Source organism: Opisthocomus hoazin, chromosome 30 (assembly GCF_030867145.1).
Source record: "Opisthocomus hoazin isolate bOpiHoa1 chromosome 30, bOpiHoa1.hap1, whole genome shotgun sequence".
In the NCBI taxonomy this organism is placed as follows: domain Eukaryota; kingdom Metazoa; phylum Chordata; class Aves; order Opisthocomiformes; family Opisthocomidae; genus Opisthocomus; species Opisthocomus hoazin.
In genome coordinates, this window is record NC_134443.1 from 3,947,585 (window position 1) to 3,967,144 (window position 19,560).

At 73.5% G+C, this 19,560-nt stretch overlaps 3 protein-coding genes across 4 annotated transcripts; 1 reads left to right on the forward strand and 2 right to left on the reverse strand.

Annotated features, from left to right (window-relative positions):
• Nucleotides 1-1,955: 1,955 nt before the first annotated feature.
• On the reverse strand, nucleotides 1,956-6,114 carry KCNJ9 (potassium inwardly rectifying channel subfamily J member 9). Its single transcript, XM_075444983.1, is given in 4 exon segments — nucleotides 1,956-2,084; nucleotides 2,086-2,270; nucleotides 3,978-4,885; nucleotides 5,998-6,114. Coding segments are annotated over 3 exon segments (1,203 nt in total). The 5' UTR covers nucleotides 4,873-4,885; nucleotides 5,998-6,114; the 3' UTR covers nucleotides 1,956-1,961.
• Nucleotides 6,115-7,213: 1,099 nt separating this feature from the next.
• Nucleotides 7,214-14,447, forward strand: KCNJ10 (potassium inwardly rectifying channel subfamily J member 10). 2 transcript variants are annotated; one of them, XM_075445340.1, is made up of 2 exons: nucleotides 7,214-7,307; nucleotides 12,282-14,447. In XM_075445340.1, the coding sequence occupies exon 2, from the start codon at nucleotides 12,282-12,284 to the stop codon at nucleotides 13,422-13,424; it is 1,143 nt and encodes a 380-aa protein (XP_075301455.1). In that variant the 5' UTR covers nucleotides 7,214-7,307; the 3' UTR covers nucleotides 13,425-14,447. The 2 variants fall into 2 exon arrangements, with proteins under 2 accessions (XP_075301455.1, XP_075301454.1); XM_075445339.1 differs by lacking the exon at nucleotides 7,214-7,307 and adding an exon at nucleotides 10,919-11,120.
• On the reverse strand, nucleotides 14,343-19,068 carry F11R (F11 receptor). The gene is made up of 10 exons (XM_075445341.1): nucleotides 18,990-19,068; nucleotides 17,331-17,387; nucleotides 16,995-17,108; nucleotides 16,780-16,923; nucleotides 16,449-16,651; nucleotides 16,278-16,380; nucleotides 15,856-15,960; nucleotides 15,757-15,766; nucleotides 15,528-15,576; nucleotides 14,343-14,804 (listed from the first exon to the last, which is right to left on the reverse strand). Exons 1-10 carry the CDS (start codon nucleotides 19,066-19,068, stop codon nucleotides 14,769-14,771), a joined length of 900 nt encoding a protein of 299 aa, XP_075301456.1. The 3' UTR covers nucleotides 14,343-14,768.
• Nucleotides 19,069-19,560: the final 492 nt, after the last annotated feature.

Consider the following 19,560-nt stretch of genomic DNA (forward strand, 5'->3'; position numbering starts at 1 on the left):
TCCCAGTCTGGACCAGTGCCATCAGTCCAGCCCTGCACCCCCAGCGTAGCCCAGTATCCCCAGTATCCCCCAGCACCTCTTTGTCCACCCCCGTTTGCCTCAGTCCCCCAAGTCTGCCCCAGTATCCCCCAGCGCATCCAGTGCCTCCAGTCTGGCCCAAATATCCCCCAGCAGCCCCAGTCCCCCCAGTCCCCCCCCAGTCTCCCCCAGCCCGCCCCAGTGCCCCCTGTCTGTTTCAGCCCCCCCAGGCCATCCCAGTCTCCTGAGTCCTCCCAGTCCCCCCAGTCCCCCCAGTCCGCCCCAGTCCATCGCAGTCCCCCCCAGTTCCCCCAGTCCCCCCAGCCCGTCCCAGCTGGGGCCGAGCACGCCAAGGCCGGTTGGGGGGGGGTGGGGGGTGTTTACCCAGGCTGTGCCCCCCGCTGTCCCCCCCCCCGCTGCCCCCCAAGCTGAGCAAACAGATGACGCGGGGCGCGGGCGCCACGTGCCGGCCCCCCCACGGGGGACCCAGGCGTCCGGGACCCACGGGGGACCAGGAGCCCGCCCCCCCCCCGCTGCCCGGGGCAGCCCACTCCTCCCAGTTGCCCCAGTCCCTGCCGGAGGTGGCAGCGGTGACGCGTGCCCCGGCGGGGGGGGGGGGGGGTTGGCCCCCACGCACACGCGCGTGCCCCTGCCCGCGCGCGGATCGCGCCCCCCCCACCCCTGCCCCGCGCAGCTGCTGCCCGTGGGCGGGAGGAATGCGGCGGCCGGGGGGACGCGGGGACACGGGGGGGGGCCGTGTCACCCCTCCGCTCACGCCGACCACGCGTGGGCACACGCCCCGCCCCGCGGCCGACACGCGTGGGCACGCAGCCGAGGGTCCCGCAGCCGGGGGTCCCGCAGCCGGGGGTCCCGCAGCAGCGGGGGTCCCGGGCTGCGCCGCGCTGCCGGACCGGGGGGCGCGGACCCACGCGCCGTGCCGGGGGTTGGGGGCCCAGCTCTGCCCCCCCGCCCCGCCCCACCCGAGACGTGGGCTGGGGGTGGGGCCTGCGAGGAGCGGTGGGCGGGGCGTCCCGGTCACTCAACCCCGGCTCGGCTCCGCCCTCTCCCCCGAGCACCGCCCCCTCGCTGCTGGGGGGGCCCCTGCGGACGGGGGGGGGCAGCGGGGGGGGGGCTCGGTGCCCCCGCCCGCCCTGGGGGTCCCCACGTCCTTAAGCCCTCTCCCCTGCCCACCCTGGGGGTCCCCGTTGCCTTGGAGTCCCCCCCGCCCACCCTGGGGGTCGTCGTGCCCGCAGTGCTACGGGCCTCGCGGTGTATTGGGCGGGGGGGGGGGGGGGGGGGGCACAGGGCTGTCACCCCCGTCCCTCCCGCGGGTCCCTGTGCCCCCCCGTGCCCACCCCCCTGACACCCGTGGGCACCCATGGGGCGGTGGAGACGCTGGGCGTGGGGGCAAGTGCCCCCCCCTTGGACCCGCAAACCTGCTGGGGGGGGCACCAGCCTCGGTTCCCCCCCCTTCATTAAAGCACCCCGGAGCTCGAGCGCCCTGAGAACGAGGCTGGGTGACACCCCCCCCCCCCCCCCCCCCCCCCCGCATCACCCCTGGCTCGTGCCCCTCGCCCGGGCCCTACAGGAATGACCTGGGACGGGGTGGAAGATCGGGGCTAAGCCAGCCCCCCCGGGGGGGCAAAAATGGCATTGAGGGGGGGGGTGTGACGTGCCATGGCCTGGAGCCCCCCTTAATCCTGGGGGGGTGTGACGTGCCGTAGCCTGGAGCCCCCCGTAATCCTGGGAGGGGGCACTAACGCCCTCCCGCATCACCTGTGGCAGCGGGGGGGGCCCCTGTTTCCCCCCCACCCCGCGGCGGGCGGCCCCGCCCGGGCGCACCCCCCCCCATTCAGCACCCCGAGACCACCACAGGTTTTTTTTTTGGGGGGGGGGCGTTTATTTCCAAGGACGCTGGGGGGGGGGGGGGGGGGGCCCGGCCCTCACCGCGCCTCGGGGCTGGCCAGGGAGCCGTTGCTCTCCCGGGGGTCTCCGGGGGCCCGCCCCCCCCCCCCGTCGGGCGGCTGGTCCAGGCGGCTGGGGATGGACCAGTAGAGGTGGGCGTCCCCGGCGCGCGGCGGCGGCGGCCAGCTGGCGCGCGCTGCCGCCGGGGGTGGGCACGGGCACGGTCTCGTGGAAGCCCCCGTAGTCCACGCGGTAGCCGCCCTCCTCGCGGCTGAGCAGCGGCGCGAAGCGGTGCCCCCACAAAACCTCGTCCGCCAGGTACGAGCTGCGGGCCTGGCACGTCATCCCTGGGGGGGGCAGCGGGGCGGCGGGGGCGGGGCGGGGGGGGCACCCCCCACCCCCCGCCCGGCCGGGGGGCTGAGCGGCCCCGCTGCGGGGGGGCACCCCCGTGGGCGAGGCGGCCAGTGTGCGGGGCACCCCGATATCTGCAGCACCCAGTGCGGGGGTACCCCTGTCCTGGCGGGGGGGGGATGAGCTGCATGGGGCACCCCGATATCTGCGGTAACCCTCTGTGGGGGGCACCCCAATATCTGCAGCACCCAGTGCGGGGGTACCCCTGTCCTGGCGGGGGGGGGATGAGCTGCATGGGGGCACCCTGATATCTGCAGCACCCAGCAGAGGGGGAACCCCAGTCCTGGCTGGGGGGGGGTCTGAGCTTCACCCGCTGCATGGGGCACCCCGATATCTGCAGCACCCAGTGCGGGGGTACCCCTGTCCTGGCGGGGGGGTCTGAGCTGCATGGGGTACCCCGATATCTGCAGTACCCAGTGCGGGGGGTACCCCTGTCCTGGCGGGGAGGGATGAGCTGCATGGGGCACCCCGATATCTGCAGCACCCAGTGCGGGGGTACCCTGGTCCTGGCTTCCTGGCTGGGGGGGGTGTCTGAGCTGCACCGTCTGTGGGGGGCACCCCGATATCTGCAGCACCCAGTGCGGGGGTACCCTGGTCCTGGCTTCCTGGCTGGGGGGGTGTCTGAGCTGCACCGTCTGTGGGGGGCACCCCGAATATCTGCAGCACCCAGTGCGGGGGTACCCCTGTCCTGGCAGGGGGGTCCTGAGCTTCACCTGCTGCATGGGGCACCCCAATATCGGCAGTACCCCGTGTGTGGGGTACCCCTGACCTGGCTGGGGGGTCTGAGCTGCAATGGGGCACCCCGATATCTGCAGCACCCTCTGTGGGGGGCACCCCAATATCTGCAGTATCCAGTGCGGGGGTACCCCCTGTCCTGGCTGGGGGGGGTCTGAGCTTCTCCTGCTGCATGGAGCACCCCAATATCTGCAGCACCCAGTGCGGGGGTACCCCCTGTCCTGGCTGGGGGGGGTCTGAGCTTCTCCTGCTGCATGGAGCACCCCAATATCTGCAGCACTCAGTGCGGGGGTACCCCGGTCCTGGCGGGGGGGGGGTCTGTGAAGCACCCGGCGCATGGGACACCCCAGTGGGCAGGGGGACAGGCTGGGACACCCGGGGCTGTCACTGTCATTGGGGTCCCCTCCCCAAGCTCCTGGTGGGGCCAGTCCAAGAGAAAGTTTGGGGGGGTGGGAGGGGTACAGGGGAAGGCTGCCCCCCCCCCCCCCCCCCCCCCCGGCCTGCAATGGGGTTACTGGGGGGGGGCACATCGAGGCTGAGCTGGGGGGGTGAGGGTGGATTTGGGGTCACCTCCCAGCCAGGAGCAGGCAGGAACACGCTGTGGGCCTCGGGGGGAGATGTCCCCATGGAGCTGAAGCGTCCCCGTGAGGTGTCCCCGTGAGGTGTCCCCATGGAGATGAGGTGTCCCCCATGGAGATGAGGTGTCCCTACGGGAGTTGAGATGTCCCCATGGAGGTGTCCCCGTGGAGGTGAGATGTCCCTGTGGAGATGAGGTGTCCCTGCGGAGGTGAGATGTCCCCATGCAGATACCCCCATGGTGATGAGGTGTCCCCTCGGAGGTGTCCCCACAGAGGTGAAGCGTCCCCGAGCGCATCCCACCCCCCCGCCGCCACCGGCGTCCCCGTTACCTGTGGCCTCCACCATCCCCTCGAGGATGACGACGATCTCGAAATCGTCCTTCTCCAGCTGGTGCCGCGAGACGTCCCAGAAGGGGCTGCGCTCGTCGATCTCGTGGCTGATGATGAGGGGCGAGACGAGGAAGAGGCGGTCGTCGCCCGTCTCGAAGCCCACGCTCAGGTCGGTCTGGTCCAGCGGGATGAACTCGCCCTCCTGCGTCTGCTTGGACTTGATGAGCTTGGCGCGGATGGAGGCCTCCACGATGTGCGAGTCCCGCAGGTCGCCCACGCGGAACATCAGGCAGAGGCGGTCGTCCCGCAGGGAGACCACGGCGTGGGAGGAGAAGACCAGGGTCTCGGCGCGCTTGTTGGGCTGGGAGATCTTGACGAACATGCAGCCCACCATGAAGGCGTTGACCATGGAGCCCAGGATGGCCTGGAGCAGCAGCAGCACGATGCCCTCGGGACACTTGTCGGTGATGACGCGGTGGCCGTAGCCGATGGTGGTCTCCGTCTCGATGGAGAAGAGGAAGGCGGAGACGAAGCCGTTGAGGTTGTTGACGCAGGGGGTCCAGGCGTGGTCCTCCAGGTGGTCCAGGTCCCCCCGGCAGTAGGCGATGAACCACCAGATGAGGCCGAAGAAGAGCCAGGTGACGGCGTAGGCGAGGATGAAGACGAGGAGGCTGAAGCGCCACTTGAGGTCCACGAGCGTGGTGAAGATGTCGGTGAGGTAGCGGTAGGTCTCCCGCACGTTCCCGTGCTGCACGTTGCACTTCCCGTCCTTCTCCACGTAGCGCTGGCGCTTGCGGGCGCCGGCCCCCCGCCGTCGGGGGGGCACCGGGGGGGGCTTCGCCTCCCCGGAGACCCCCTCGGGGACCCCGCAGAAGGCGGCGTTGTCCTGCGCCATCGGCCCTCAGAGGCTGCGGGGAAGGGGCTGATGGCGCCGGCCCCCCCCCCAAACTGGGGGCACTGGGAGGGGATGGCGGCACCAGCTGGGGGGGGGGGGGGCTGCAGGGATGCCTGGGTCCCCCCTGGGCCCGGGGGGGGTGGGGGGAGGCACGGGAGCACCCGGGGGTGCCGAGCCCACGCGTGTGCGCTCATCCATGCACACGTATGCGTACACGCGTGCGCACACCTGCACAGCGGCGCTTGCAGGTGCACACGCGTGCACACGCGCGTTCACGCACACGCGTGCCGCAGCACCGGGGCGCGCACACCTTGCACACGCGTGAGCGGCTGTGGGCAGGGGTGCGCAGGCCCCTGGGGACACGCATGCACACGTGTGTGCCCCGCTGGGTGAGCCCCGAGGGCTCCTCGCACGCGCCTGTGCCCCGCGGCGGGCGTGCGACGAGGTGCGCACGCGCCCCGGGCCGATGGCGGCAGCGTGCGGAGCTGGGCCGCGCGCACACGCGTGCACACACGCATGCACACACACACACGCGAACACACACACACATGCATGCACACACGCGTGCACACACACACACGCGAACACACACACACATGCATGCACACACGCATGCACACACACACGCAAACACACACACACGCGTGCACACACGCACACGCATGCACACACCTCTGGGCTCTGCGCAGCACACACGGCTCCTCCTTGCACACTCACACGCACGCACACGTGTGTGCGCGCACCCCCCCCCCCCCCCCCCGCGCCTGTGCCCCCCTCCCCGGCCTGGGGGGCCCTGCGGCACCCAGCTGCCCCCCCCCCCCCGTGGGGCTCCCCACTCCCACCCGCGTTGGTGGGGCCGGACGCCCCGGCCTGGGGGCAGAACGCAGGCGGGGGGGGCACATCCTCCGCGGTCCGTGCTGGGGGGGCCCCTCCACGCGTGTCCCCAGCACCCCCCACCCGCGGGGGGGGGGGGTTGTCCCCGGTGCCACCCCCGTGTGCTGCGGCGAGGGGCGGCAGGGCCCCCCGGACTGTGTCCCCCCCCCGGGCTGTGTCCCCCTCCCAGGGCTGTGTGTCCACCCCCGTGGGCCGTGTCCCCCCCCCGGCCCCCCCCCCCGCCCCACTCACCGGTGCGTTGCGCGCATGGCGCGGGGCGGGCGCAGCGCGGGGGCCCCGGATCGCTCCCGGCCCCGGTCCCGGTCCCGGAGCGGCCCCCCCGCTCCCGGCCCCCCCCGCGGCCGCGCTCCCGCCGTTCCCCGGCAACGGCTGCGCCCCGGGAGCGCGCAGCTAAAAATAGCGACCGGCGCCCGCCCCCCCCGGCCCCGCCCCCCCCCGCCCCACGCGCGACCCCCGCCACGGGCGGCCGGGACGCGGGAAGGCACGCGGAGGGGGAGGGGTGCGGGGGCGCGGGGGGGGGGCCGCGGGAGCTGCGGGCTGGGTGCGTGGGGCAGCGCGGGGGGGGTGACACGCGCGCGACGCGGGGCACAGTGCGGGGTGACGCGGGGCACGGCGGGGGGGGCGCGCGGGGCCCCACACTCCCCGGTGCCCCAAAGCCGCCCCCCAGCCCCCGCCAGCACCCCCGGCCCCCCCTGGGACCCCCCACCTCTCCCCCGGGCCCGCGGCCGCCCCCGGCCCCCCCCGACCCCCCCGCGCGGACAAAGGCGCTTTGTGCCGCGGCCCCGGGGAACCGGCCCCGGCCCGGCAACGGCGGGGCCTCGGGTGGGGCGGCCGCGCGCCCGCGGACCCGCACCCACGGACCTGCACCCTCACCCACGGCCCCCGCACCCACGGCCCCCGCGCGCCCGCGGACCCGCACCCGCACCCACGGCCCCCGCGCTCCCGCGGCCCCCGCACCCGCGGACTCCGCGCTCCCACGGCCCCGCACCCACGGGCCCTGCACCCGTGGACCCCGCATCCCACGGCCCCCGCGCTCCCACGGCCCCGCACCCAACGGACCCTCACTCCACGACCCTGCATCCACGGACCCCGGTCCCGCACCCCACGGCCCCGCACCCCACGCCTCCCCCCGCTGCGCCCCGCACGCGGCAGCCTCGGGGCCGGCGTTGCCCCCTCGGGGGGTGCTGGGGGACGTTGGGGGATCCCTGGGGACCACCCGGGCCGGCGCCGCCGCGACCGGGGGGCTCTGCCCGGTGCCGGAGCCCGGGGGTCCCCTCGCCCCCCCCCCCCGTGCCCGGTAACGTGACCCGGCCGGGCGCCGTTTCCACCCCATTAACCCCCGGCCCCCCCCCCGCGGCTCCGCCCCCCCGGGCCCCCTCCCCGGCCCCGCCAATCGGTGCCGGCGGGGCCCGGCGAGGCGGCCCGGGGTGGGGGGGAGGCGGGGGGGGGCTCGTCCGCCGCCGGCCCCGCCGAGCCATAAAGCCCATGGGGAGGCGGCCGGGCGGAGCGAGGCCGGGACCCCGCGGCCCTCCCCGAGCAAGGTAAGGGCGGCCGGGGGGGCCTGGGGGGGCCGGGGGTCCCCCCTCCCCTCCGGGGCGCCCCGAGGGCTGCGGGCACCGGCCAGCACCGCCCGGCCGGGGGGGGGGGGCCCGGGTCCCCGCAGCCGTGTGACCCCGGGGCCGGGACCCCATAGCCCCACGTCCTGGGGTCCCCCATAGCGCTGCATCCCCGTGTCCCCCATAACCCCACATCCCTGTGTCCCCCACACCCCATGTCCCTGCGTCCCCCATGGCACTGTGTCCCTGTGTCCCCTATAGCCCCACGTCCCTGCGTCCCCTATAGAGCTGTGTCCCTGTGTCCCCCACACCCCATGTCCCTGCGTCCCTGGGTCCGGTGACCCCATGTCCCCGTAGCCCCACATCCCCGGGCCCCATACACCCCCACAGCCCCACGTCCTGGGTCCCCATGTCCCCGTATCCCAATGTCCCCGCGTCCCCGATCCCCGTGTCCCTGTGTCCCCATTCCCCCCTCCCCGTACCTCCCATCCCCCTGTCGCTGCACCCCCACATCCCCGTTCCCTGTGTCCCTCTGCCCCTGTCCTCTGTGTCCCCATGTCCCCAGGTCCCCTGTGTCCCCAGGTCACATATCCCCAAGTCCCCGCTCCCCGTGGGGGTCCCCCTTTTCTCCCCGGCGCAGGGGGACCTGGAGGGACAGGATGGGGGGCACAGCAGCCCCCAGCCCTTCCCACCCCACTCCCCCGGGCATCTCTGGGGCCACCCATCCCCGAGCCCCGAGATGTCCCCACGGCCCCCGGGGTGGGAGGCCTGAGGCTGGAGGATGGCCCCTTCCCCACCCCAGGAGGTGACCCCCAGACAGGGACCCCCTCGAGCACCTCGCTCTTCCCGGGTCCCCCCACCGGTGTAACGATGCCAGGTGGTCTCAGCCTGGCACTGGGGGAGGTGACCCCCCCCGCAGCTGGTGGGCGCGGGTCCCCGGGGATGGGGCGCTTCAAGGGCATTCGGTGGAGGGGGCTGGAGCGTCCCTGTCCCCCCCAAGTCCCCACCGTGGGCAAGCAGGGACCCGCTGGGCACTGGGTTAGTGGCCCCGGCCGGGCTGGGGGTTAACCAGGCTGTGGGTTAACCAGGCTGCAGGTGAGCCAGGCTGCGGGTTAACCGGGCTGCGGGTTAGTTGTGCTGGATTAGCCACACTGGCATAACCGGGCTGTGGTTACCCTGGGGGTGGGTTACCCCGGGGGTGGGTTACCTGGGCTGCAGGTTACCCCGGGTGTGGGTTACCCCAGCTGTGGGTTACCCCGGGGGTGGGTTACCCCGGGTGTGGGTTACCTGGGCTGCAGGTTACCCCAGGTGTGGGTTACCTGTGGTGCTGGTTATCCCAGCTGCAGGGTAATCTGCCTGCGGATTAACCCAGCTGTGGGTCGACTGGGCTGCAGGATCACCAGGCTGCGGGTTACCCCGGGTGGGTTAACTGGGCTGCGGGTTAGCCAAGCTGTGAGCTGTCTGGGCTGCAGGTTAACGGGGCTGGGGGTTAACGAGGATCTGGGTTAGCTGGGCCGGGGTTTAACGGGCCTGGGGGTTAATGGGGTTGATGGGGCCGGCTGGAGGGGACTGCGGTTACCGGTTACCGGCGCTGGTGCCGCGGGTGGCTTCTCTGATGGCTACGGAGGGCTGAGCTGTGCCGGCCGTCTCCAGGGAGCGGGGTGGCTGTGGGGACACCCCGCTGCCAGACCCCCTGCCCGTCCCGCCGCCTGCCCCAGCCACCCTCGCCCGCCGTCGGCTGGACGCGCTGCGGGGGCACCTCGAAAAAGGGCCAAAACGAGCTGTTTTCGCCCCAGTCTGCAGTCTCCAGCAGTGGCTGACAAAGGCTGGGCAGCACTGAGGGGGGAAAAACCCCCAAAATCATCATTCTGGGGTCCCCCCGGTGCAACGGGGGAGGACGGGGGCCCGCACAGCTGGGGCGGGGAGGGGGCTGCGGCTCCGGCCCCCCATGGCGTTTCCCGGGTGTGGGCAGCAGTGTGACGGGTGCGGGGGGGCCCCATCACTGGCCCCCCCATTTGGGCTCAAACCGGGTCCGGGCTCGGTGGGGGGTGCAGGGCAGGACGGGGGGGTCGTGACAGTGGGGGGGACGCAGGCGGCCGGGGCTCGGTGGCCGCCGGCGCAGCGGGGTGGGTGGCGGGGCCCCCCGGGACCCCCAGCGGGGCCGTGCTGGCGGCGGGGTGCGCGGGGAGCTGCATGCTAACGAAGCGCTCCGTCAAAGCGCCTTTGTGCCCGCCAGCTCCATTGAGGCCTCTCCTCCGGGGCGCACAATGGCCCCACTGTCCCCGGCCCCGGCCCCCCCGCCAGCCCCACGCGGCCGCCCCACACCCCCAGCCCCACGGGACCTGCCCCACGCCGCAGTCCCCCCCACCGCCCCGACCCCGCTGTGGGGATGGGGTCCCGTCTCCCCCCCTTCCCCAGCTGCCGCCAGTGCCGTGGAGCCCAGCGCCCCAGTTTCGGGGTGGGGGGACGCTGCTGGCGGGGCGCCCGGCCGTGGCTGGCGAGGTGCGGGCACGGGAACGGTGCCCGGGCTGGTGGTGCCAGCGGGACGTGGCGAGGGGGGACGTGTCCCTGTGTCCGCCTCGTCCCATCCTGGACCCCCCCAGGCGGGGCTGGACCCCTGCGTCCACCCCCAGCGTCGAGCATCCCCGGGGGGAAACCGAGGCACGGGGGCGAGGGGGGTTAATGGGTAACCGGCCTGGCCGCAGCCGCCTGCCCGCGGGCACCGTCCCCGCGCCGGGAACAAGCGCCGGCTTGTCACGACCCGTGTCCCGGCACGGGGGCACGTGGCCCCTGATGGGGGCTTTATGGGATGCGGTGACCCCAAAAACGAGGGGAGGGGCAGAGACCCCGACAAGGGGTGTTGGGACCCTGCAGAAGGGGTGCAGGGGACCCTGGGGTGCAGAGACACCCCCAAAGCGGGGTGTGGGGACCCCAAAGAGGGATGCAGGGACCCCGGGGGGGGTGGAAAACCCCCACAGAGGGGTGCTTGGACCCCAAAGAGGGATGCAGGGAGCCCAGAAGGGTGTAGGGACCCCCAAAGGTGGGTGCTGAGACCCTGCAGGGGTGGTAACTCCCCAAAGAGGGGTGCAGGGACCCTCAGAGAGGGGGGCAGAGGGACCCCAGAGGAGCAGAAGGCCTTTGGGGGGTGCAGGGCCCGCTGTGACCCCCCAGGGACACGGCTGGGGACCTGCCGGTGCCCGGTGCGGGCAGAGCTCTGGGGACACGGTGGCTTTGGGGACCCCCCCCGCAGCTCGGGACATGGGGACTCGCTCTGGGGACGTGGGGTGGCCATGGGGACCCCCAGCATCTCAGCTGGGAGGGGGCAGCTCCATGTCCCGCGTGTCCCTGGTGCCACCGTCCCCTCTGCGCTGGGAGGGGACGCGTCACGGCCAGGGCGGTGGCAGTGCCACCCGCGTCCCCAGCCTCGGCAAGCGCAGGGACAAGGGGCTCCAAGGAGACCCCCCATGGTGCGGCCGCGTCCCCGCCGTCCCCCGTGTCCCCATGTCCCCGCTGTCCCCGGCACGCTGCCCCGTGAGCGTGGCGGAAGCTGGCGTGGGCTGAAAGGCCGCGGCGGTGCCAGCGGCGGTGGCCGGGACCGAGGGGACGGAAGCGGGGCTGGCGCTGCCACCGGCCGTCTGTCCCTGTCACCCCCCTTCACCCCCACCCGGCCAGGGCACCCCGGTCCCCCCCGCGGGACGGGAGCTGCCAGGGACAGAGGGGACGAGGGTCAGTGCGCGGACGGACGGACGGACGGGCGGGTGCATGGCTGCGCCTGTGCAGGGAAGGACGGACGGACAGGTGAGAGCTCACCTGGGTGGCAGGACGGACAGACGGACGCGTGCAGGGGTGGGCAGGCGGGGTGGGGGTCCGTGTGTATGGGGGGGTGGGTAGGTGGTGGATGGACAGACGGACAGCGGGCGGCTGGGGAGGAGTGATGGGCAGGCAGGTGGACGGAGTCTGGACGGACGGACGGACAGCGGGTGGATGAGCCGAGGAATGGGGAGGTGAGGGCTGCGTGGTGACAGCAGGACAGACGGACGGGGTGGATGGACAGCGAGACGGACGGACGGAGGCTGCGGGGGGGGCAGCTCCGGCTCTGAGGTGCCACGAGTGCGTCGGGTCTCCACGGCCGGGCCGGGTCCCCGCGTGCCCCGGGGGGGTGGGGGGACGCGGCGCGGGGGCTCCGCGTGTGGCGTGTGACGAGTGCTCCCGGCCTCAGCCCCGCCTGCTGCCACGGTGGGAGGAGCTCGGCCGTGCCCCCCACGTCCTCCCCCTCCGCTCACCCCCCAGCACCATCCTCACCCCCCGCCCGTCCTCCGTCCCTCCACCCCTCCCTCGAGTCCCGCCAGTCCTTCACTCAGCCGTCCGTCCTCTCCATCTGCCCATCTCTCCGTCTGCTCCATCCGTCTGTCCTCTCCCTCCATCCGTCCTCTCCCTCCATCCATCTGTCCGTCTGTCCTCTCCATCTTCTCCACCTGTCTTCTCCATCCATCTGTCTTCTCCCCCGTCCCTCCTGTACGTCTGTCCATCCATCCATCCATCCATCCATCCATCCATCCTTCCATCCATCCATCCTTCCATCCATCCTTCCATCCATCCTTCCATCCGTCCACCCGTCCGTCCATCCTTCCATCCATCCGTCCTTCCATCCGTCCTTCCATCCGTCCTTCCATCCGTCCATCCTTCCGTCCATCCTTCCGTCCATCCTTCCGTCCATCCTTCCGTCCATCCTTCCATCTATCCATCCTTCCGTCCGTCCATCCGTCCGTCCGTCCATCCGTCCGTCCGTCCATCCACCCATCTGTCCATCTGTCCTTCCGTCCTTCCTTCCATCCACCCCCCCCCCATTCTTCCTCTCCATCCCCCCCCCCCCACTCAACACCCGGTGCCACCGGCGCTGTCCCCAGCAGCCCCCCCCCCAGCGCCCCCTCCTCACCTTCCCGTCGCTGCCCCTTGCAGATGACGTCGGCCACCAAGGTGTACTACAGCCAGACGACGCAGACCGACAGCCGCCCGCTCATCGGCTCGGGGCTGCGCCGGCGCCGGGTGATGACCAAGGACGGCCGCAGCAACGTGCGCATGGAGCACATCGCCGACAAGCGCTTCCTCTACCTGAAGGACCTCTGGACCACCTTCATCGACATGCAATGGCGGTACAAGCTGCTCCTCTTCTCCGCCACCTTTGCCGGCACCTGGTTCGCCTTCGGCGTCGTCTGGTACCTGGTGGCCGTGGTCCACGGGGACCTGCTGGAGTTCGACCCGCCGGCCAACCACACGCCGTGCGTCATGCAGGTGCACACCCTCACTGGCGCCTTCCTCTTCTCCCTGGAGTCCCAGACCACCATCGGCTACGGCTTCCGCTACATCAGCGAGGAGTGTCCCCTCGCCATCGTCCTGCTCATCACCCAGCTCGTCCTCACCACCATCATGGAGATCTTCATCACCGGCACCTTCCTGGCCAAGATCGCCCGGCCCAAGAAGCGTGCCGAGACCATCAAGTTCAGCCAGAACGCGGTGGTGGCCCAGCACAACGGCAAGACCTGCCTGATGATCCGCGTGGCCAACATGCGCAAGAGCCTCCTCATCGGCTGCCAGGTGACGGGCAAGCTCCTCCAGACCCACCTCACCAAGGAGGGCGAGAGCGTCCGCCTCAACCAGCTCAACGTGGACTTCCAGGTGGACACCTCCTCCGACAGCCCCTTCCTCATCCTGCCCCTCACCTTCTACCACGTGGTGGACGACAGCAGCCCGCTCCGGGACGTGGCCCTGCGGACGGGCGAGGGCGACTTCGAGCTGGTGGTCATCCTCAGCGGCACCGTGGAGTCCACCAGCGCCACGTGCCAGGTCCGCACGTCCTACCTGCCCGAGGAGATCCTCTGGGGCTACGAGTTCACCCCCGCCATCTCCCTCTCGGCCAGCGGAAAGTACGTGGCCGACTTCAGCCTCTTCGACCAGGTGGTGAAGGTGACAGCGCCCTGCTGCCTGCACGAGACCGTCCGGTTCGGGGACCCCGAGAAGGTGAAGCTGGAGGAGTCCCTGCGGGAGGCGGCGGAGCGGGAGCGGGAGGGAGCACCCCTCAGCGTCCGCATCAGCAACGTCTGAGCGCCCGCCGCGACGCCCAGGGTGCCGCCAAGCACGGAGACGCCACCAGCGCCCGAGGTGCCACCAGCCACGGAGATGCCACCAACCCCTGGATATGCCACTAGCCCTGGAGGTGCCACCAGTGCCAAAGGTGCCACTAGTCCCTGGAGATGCCACCAGCACCTGAGGTGCCACCAACCCTTGGAGATGCCACCAGCACCCCAGATGCCACCAGCCACGGAGGTGCCACCAACTGCTGGAGGTGCCACCAGCCCCTGGAGATGCCACCAGCACGCAAGGTGTCACCAGCCATGGAGATGCCACCAGTCATGGAGGTGCCACCAGCCATGGAGGTGCCACCAGCCATGGAGGTGCCACCAGCTCTTCCCCCATCCCATCTCCTCGCAGCACGGGGCAGCTCCCTTGGGGACTCTAATGGGTGCCTGCCCATGAGGCTGTCCCCCCACCCTATCCCAGCCCACCCGGGACAGGGCTGTCCCCGTGCCCCTCACCTCGTGCTAATGCCAGCCGAGACCCCCGGCCTCGCGCCCGGAGGCAATCCTGCGGGAGATGCTGACCCAGGGGGTCCCCCGGGGACGGCCATGGGGACAGCCCTTCCTACCAGCCGGAGGGGCTCTCCCCCCTCGCTCGTGGGACCCCTGTCCCCAGGAAGGCTCAGGCCGGGGGGGTCCGGGCCCCCTCCCACCTCCCCCCTGCACCCCCAAACAGCCAGGGGCCACAGGCACCCCCCTGCCGCCGGCACCCCGGGCCCGTCCCCGGTTTGGGGGGGGGAGTGGGGGAAGCAGCCCCCCCCCCCCCGGTCAGGCTGTGCCGGGGCTGGGGGTGTCCCTGTGTCACCCCATGTCCCCAGGGTCCCCCTCAGCCCCCAGAAGCAGGTGCGGGGGGGGGCAGAGACCCCCCCAGGAAAGGGCTCCAGGCTGGGGACGAGGACACAGGTTTATTGATTTCCAGCAGCAGCCACCACCCACGGGCTCAGTGTCCCCCCCCCCAGTACCGGGGGCAGCTGGGACCGGCGCTGGGGGGCCGTGCTTCTGCCCCAGGGGGGCCGGGGGGGTTGTGGGGTTACAGCAGCCCCCCCCGCAGACCCGTCCCCTCCGAGGACGCGGCCGAACGCCCCCGGGGACACGGTGCTGTCCCCAAGGGCAGCAGCCCCCGCGTGGGGGCACGGCCAGGAGCCGGGTCCTGCTGGGGAGGGGCAGGGGGGGACAGGAGACCTGACCCCCCCCGAACATCTGACGCGGCTGCAAAGGCACCGGGTGAGACTTAAAAAAAATAATAGTTAAAATGACAGCGTAGCTGCAGTAATTGGGAACCATTTACAAGGGGGGGGGCGCGGGGGGAGCTTCACACCAGGAAGGAGGACGTCTGCTTGAACTCGCCCTGCGGGACGAGGGGACGTTAGCGGCGGGGACGAGGGGGGGTAACGGGGACACGGTGGGACCAGGGGACGTTAGCAGCAGTGATGGGGACACAGTGGGGGGAGGGGGACGGGGGGGTGATGGGGACAGAAAGTGTTGAGGGGTATGGGGGGGGTGACAGGGAAACAGTGGGGCGAGGGGCACGGGGGGGTGATGGGGACACGGTGGGACCAGGGGACGTTAGCAGCAGTGATGGGGACACAGTGGGTTGAGGGGCACAGGGGGTGACAGGAACACGGTGGGACAAGGGGCATGGGGGGGGTGACAAGGACACGGTGGGACGAGGGGCACGGGGGGTGACAGGAACACGGTGGGACGAGGGGCACAGGGGGTGACAGGAACACGGTGGGACGAGGGGCACGGGGGGGTGACAAGGACACGGTGGGACGAGGGGCACGGGCGGATTATGGGGACACAGAGGGTCGAGGGGCATGGAGGGGTGACAGGGACACGAGGGCTGTGGGGAGGGCGACGGGGACACGAAGGGACAAGGGGCATGGGGGGGTGGCGGGGACACGGAGGGTCGAGGGGCACAGGGCGGGTGACAGGGGCCGCAGGGGGGTGACACCGGCTGCTGCGCCGCGGTCCCCAGCTCACCCGGCTGGCGCCCAGCAGGGCAGGGCCGAGGGACGCTGGGGACAGGGGTGGCGGGGTCCCGGGGTCCCCGCTCCCCCCGCGCACTCACCTCGCTGCGGTGCGAGGGCTGGCTGTAGATCACCTTCTTGCCGGCGGTGCTGCGGGAAGCAAGGGGTGAGGAGGGGCCGTGCTGCCCGGGGACCCCGTCCCCACCCCGGGGACCCCCAGGCGCCTTCCCAGCCCGCAGGCAGGGGCTGGGGGGGCAGAGAACCCCGTCCCCATTGCGGAGGAAGAGGAGGCAGCCGGGAGGGAGGCAGCAGCGTCGCGGCTCCACTTACTCTTTTCTCTCTGAAAGGAAAGAGAGAGGAGGGGGCTTAGCGGGGGCGGGGGTCCCGGGGGCGCAGCGGGGGCGGGGGGCGCGGGGCGGCACTCACTGCTGAAGAAGCCCCGTCTGTAGGCGAACCAGACGCCGAAGGCCGCCAGCGCCAGCACCATCAGCAGCACCACCACCGCCGCCACGATGCCGCCCACGTTGACCTCGCCTGCGGAGAGCGGGACGGCGACGTCGGAGGGGTCCCAGCGCGGGGACCCTCCGCTCGCGCCCGCGGGACCCCGGGACCCCGGCCGGAGGGGCCGCAGGGACCCCCCGAGCAGCCCCAGCCGCGAGCGTGGCCGGCGGCTGCGCGGGAGCCGGCTCCGGGGGGCACCGGGCTGCCGGCCCCGCTCTGCCCGGCGCCAGCGGCAGGGTCATTAACAGCCCGGCTAATTACCGCCCTCCAACCCGGGGGGGCGAAGGGCTGGCAGCGTGGCCCCCAGCGTGGCCGGGGCAGAGCCCGGGGACGCGCGGCAGCGGCCTTACTGGCTTCCATGCGGACGGCGTCGGACGCCTGCGGGGAGCCCACGCTGTTGGCCGCCTCGCAGGAGTAGTCGCCGGTGTCGACGCCGCGCAGGGGCTCGAAGACCTGGGGGGGAGCGGGGGGTGAGGGCAGGGGACGGGGGGGTCCCGGGGCGCGGGGCTCCCGGCGCTCACCAGCTCGCCCGTGGCGGGGTCCAGGGTGTAGGAGGAGTTGCGGAAGGCCGGGCTGCTCTTGGGGTCGGCGGGCATCAGCACCCCGTCCTTGTACCAGCGGAAGGTGGGCGGCGGCGAGCCGTCCGTCTCGGTGCAGCGCAGCACGGCCCTGCTGCCGATGGTGGCCGAGCCGGGGACGTGGGCCACCGGCTTGGAGGGCGGCACTGCGGGAGAGCGCGGCGTCACGGCGGGGACGGCGTCCTGCCCCCGCGGCGGGGACCGGGCCGAGCTCGGCCGGGGGCTGGGACGCGGCGGCGGGGCCGGGTGCGGGGGACGCGGGGGGCGGCCGCACCTTGGACGATGAGGTTGACCTCCGACTTGGCGATCTGGCTGCCGTCGCCCACCACCTCGCAGATGTACCTGCCCGTGTCCTCCCGCGTCACCGCGCTGAAGCGGATGTAGTCGCTGGAGAACTGGACCCGGTTCTTGTACGGCTCTGCCGGGAGAGGCGACGGGGCTGGGATCCGGCGCCGGCGGGGGCCGGGGGCTGTGCCGCCGCGGCCGTACCTGTCAGCTCGCCGCCGTAGTACAGCAGCACGAGCGAGGAGCCCTTCTGGAACTTCCACTCGATGCGGGGGCTGCCGGTGCTGTGCCGATACGCCGAGCAGGAGATGACGGCGGCTGCCGGGGCAAAGCCACGCTGCGGGCGCGGGCCGACGCACCGGAACGGCGCCGCGCTCGCGTCCCGCGGCCGTGGCAGTCCGAACCGCGACCCCCCCACCCTCCCCGGTCCAGCGCCGCGGGGGAAGCCCACCCCCAGCCCCGGGCTCCGGGATAGCACCGGCGGGGCGGGCGACGCGGACCCCGGGGTGACGGGGCGGGGGGCCGCAGCCGGGCACTCACGCTTGTTCTCAGGCACTTCCTTGGTCTCCGAGGTGACCTGGGCTCCCACGAGGGACGCTGCGGGGGGAGGACACGGCTCAGGGCCGGGAGCGGGGCGGGCTGCGGCCGGGCCAGCGGGTCATGGCAGCCCCGAGGCAGCGGCGACGGTCCCGGGGCAGGGTGACGGCACGCTGTGCCACGCCGCCCGGCCTGTCGCCGCTCCGAGAGCCGGAAAATCCCGTCCTGCCTGCTCCGGCGCGGCCCGGCACCCCCACCCTGCCCCGTTCCTGCCTGGTTTCGCAGGAAACTGGCCGGGGTGTTTCACAACCGCCGGCCGGCCGCACGCAGACACCCCCGCGCCCCACGCACGTGTGCACACGCCTCGTCACAGCCCGCACACGCGTGACGCTGCCCTGCCCCGCAGCACGGGCCGGTGCCGTCGGCCCGGAGCGTCGGTCCTGGCTGCGGCCATGTCCTGGCCTCGAGGCCGCGTGAAGCCGGCGTCTCCGGTGCCCGGTGTCTGGTGCGGGGAAGGCGGTGACGCCGGCCGGTGAGTCACACTGCGGGGGCCGGTGACCAGGAACTGGCGCGGCCTCGTCCCCGACCCGCCCGCACCTTGGACCCCGAACCGCCGCCAAGCGAAACCCGGGCGGGCAGTGGCGGAGACAGCGACTGCGGGGTGACACGGGGGGGAACCGGGGCGTCTGGCGGCCCAAGCACCGCGCGTGTCCCGGCACGGGGCCTGGCACCGCTGCGGCGAGGCGGGAACGCCGCTGGACCCCCGGCCCAGCCGGCTCCGGACCCCGGCCGCAGCCAGGGGCCGGGGAGGGTTTGGGGTTGTCGGGGGGACTCGGGGCAGGAAGGCGCCGTCCCGGAGGGGCGCTCGGGGTGGGCGTCCCCCCCCCCGGGACAGCGGCGCTGCCGGCCCCGCGTCCCCGCCAGCCGCGATCGGGTTAACCGCGTCCGGCTCCAGGACTGTCCCAGCACAATGGCGGGACGTCACATGCGGGGACAGGAAGGCCACCGCCGCCAGCCCGCTCGCGCCCACGGCCCGCGGCGGCGGCACCGGCTGCTCCGCGGTGCGGGGCTCGCCTCGACGCCCGCCATGGCGGCAGCGACGGGGGCACCGGGGACGCCGCCGCAGCGGGGGCACCGGCAGAGCCGCCGGCCGGGACGCGGGGCCTCGGCAGCTTTCCGGCCCCGGGAAGGGCGACCGGATCCGCGCCCCACGGCCGGCCCCACCAAGACCCCGGCACCGGGAGCCGGCTGGGGGCTGCCGGGACGGGGCCAGCGGCTCCGGCTGAGCGCGGGGCCCGGTTCCTGCCCCAGGGGTCCCCCCCCGGAGGTGCCCCCCCCCGGTCCGCGAAGCTCTCTCGCGCCCACGAGCCCGACCCCCGCGCTCGCCCCGGGCCGCCCCGCGCCGGGCGGTCCCGCCGGGTTATCAACAGCCGCTACCGCGGGGCACGGCGGCCCCGGACCCCGCCCCGCCAGAAACCGGGCTCCCGCGAGCGGGACGGCGGCCGGCACCGGGGGACCCCCCGGGCAACCCACGGCCGGCCCCGGGCGGCAGGGCCGCGAACCCCGGTACCGCCCCCGCCCCGGCGTCCCCCCGCCACCGCGCCGCCGCCCCCCGGCCCCGGCCCCGCGGGGCGCTCCACCGCCCGCCCCGCCCGCACTCACCGGCCGCCGCGCCCAGCAGCAGCCGCAGCAGCAGCAGCGCCCGGGCCCCGGGGCCGCCCCGCCGCGCCGCTCCCGCCATGGCCGCCGCCGCTCTGCGCCCCGCGCCCGCTCCAGGTGCGGCCCCGCCCAGGTGGGCCCCGCCCCCGGTCCCGCCCCTCGGGGCAGAGCCAACGAGGCTCCGCCCCTCCGCCAGGTGCTGGGGAGCCCCGCCCCCCGCCGCGGCCCCATTGGTCGCGCCGCCTGTCTCCTCGAGGAGGGGCGCGCCCCGCTCCGCTGACTGGCTGGCTCGGCCCCGCAGCGCCGGCGTGACTGGCTGAGGAGAAGGGGCGGTGCGCGCGACAGGTGTGGAGAGGGCGAGGCCCGCCGGCCAATCGGAGCGAGCGCTTTAACTTCTGGCCAATGGGCGCGCTGTGCGGCCCTCGTGCCGGCCCTCGGGCGGCGACCCGGGCGTTGCCATAGCGACGGGGCCTGCAGCCAGCTCCGCTCCCAGCGGCCTCCCAGTGCCCTCCCAGTAACCCCCCCGCGGCCTCCGTCCCCAGCACACCCCCTACGCAACGTCACACCCTGACCT

Coding starts and splice junctions, on each gene's coding strand:
- KCNJ10 (XM_075445339.1), top strand. CDS start 11,085: ATGGCTGCGCCTGTGCAGGGAAGGACGGACGGACAG. Junction 11,121..12,281: donor AGGGAAGGACGGACGGACAG/GTGAGAGCTCAC, acceptor TGCCCCTTGCAG/ATGACGTCGGCCACCAAGGT.
- F11R (XM_075445341.1), bottom strand. CDS start 19,068: ATGGCGGGAGCGGCGCGGCGGGGCGGCCCCGGGGCCCGGGCGCTGCTG. Junction 17,388..18,989: donor GCTGCTGGGCGCGGCGGCCG/GTGAGTGCGGGC, acceptor CTCCCCCCGCAG/CGTCCCTCGTGGGAGCCCAG. Junction 15,961..16,277: donor CGCCGTCCGCATGGAAGCCA/GTAAGGCCGCTG, acceptor CGCTCTCCGCAG/GCGAGGTCAACGTGGGCGGC.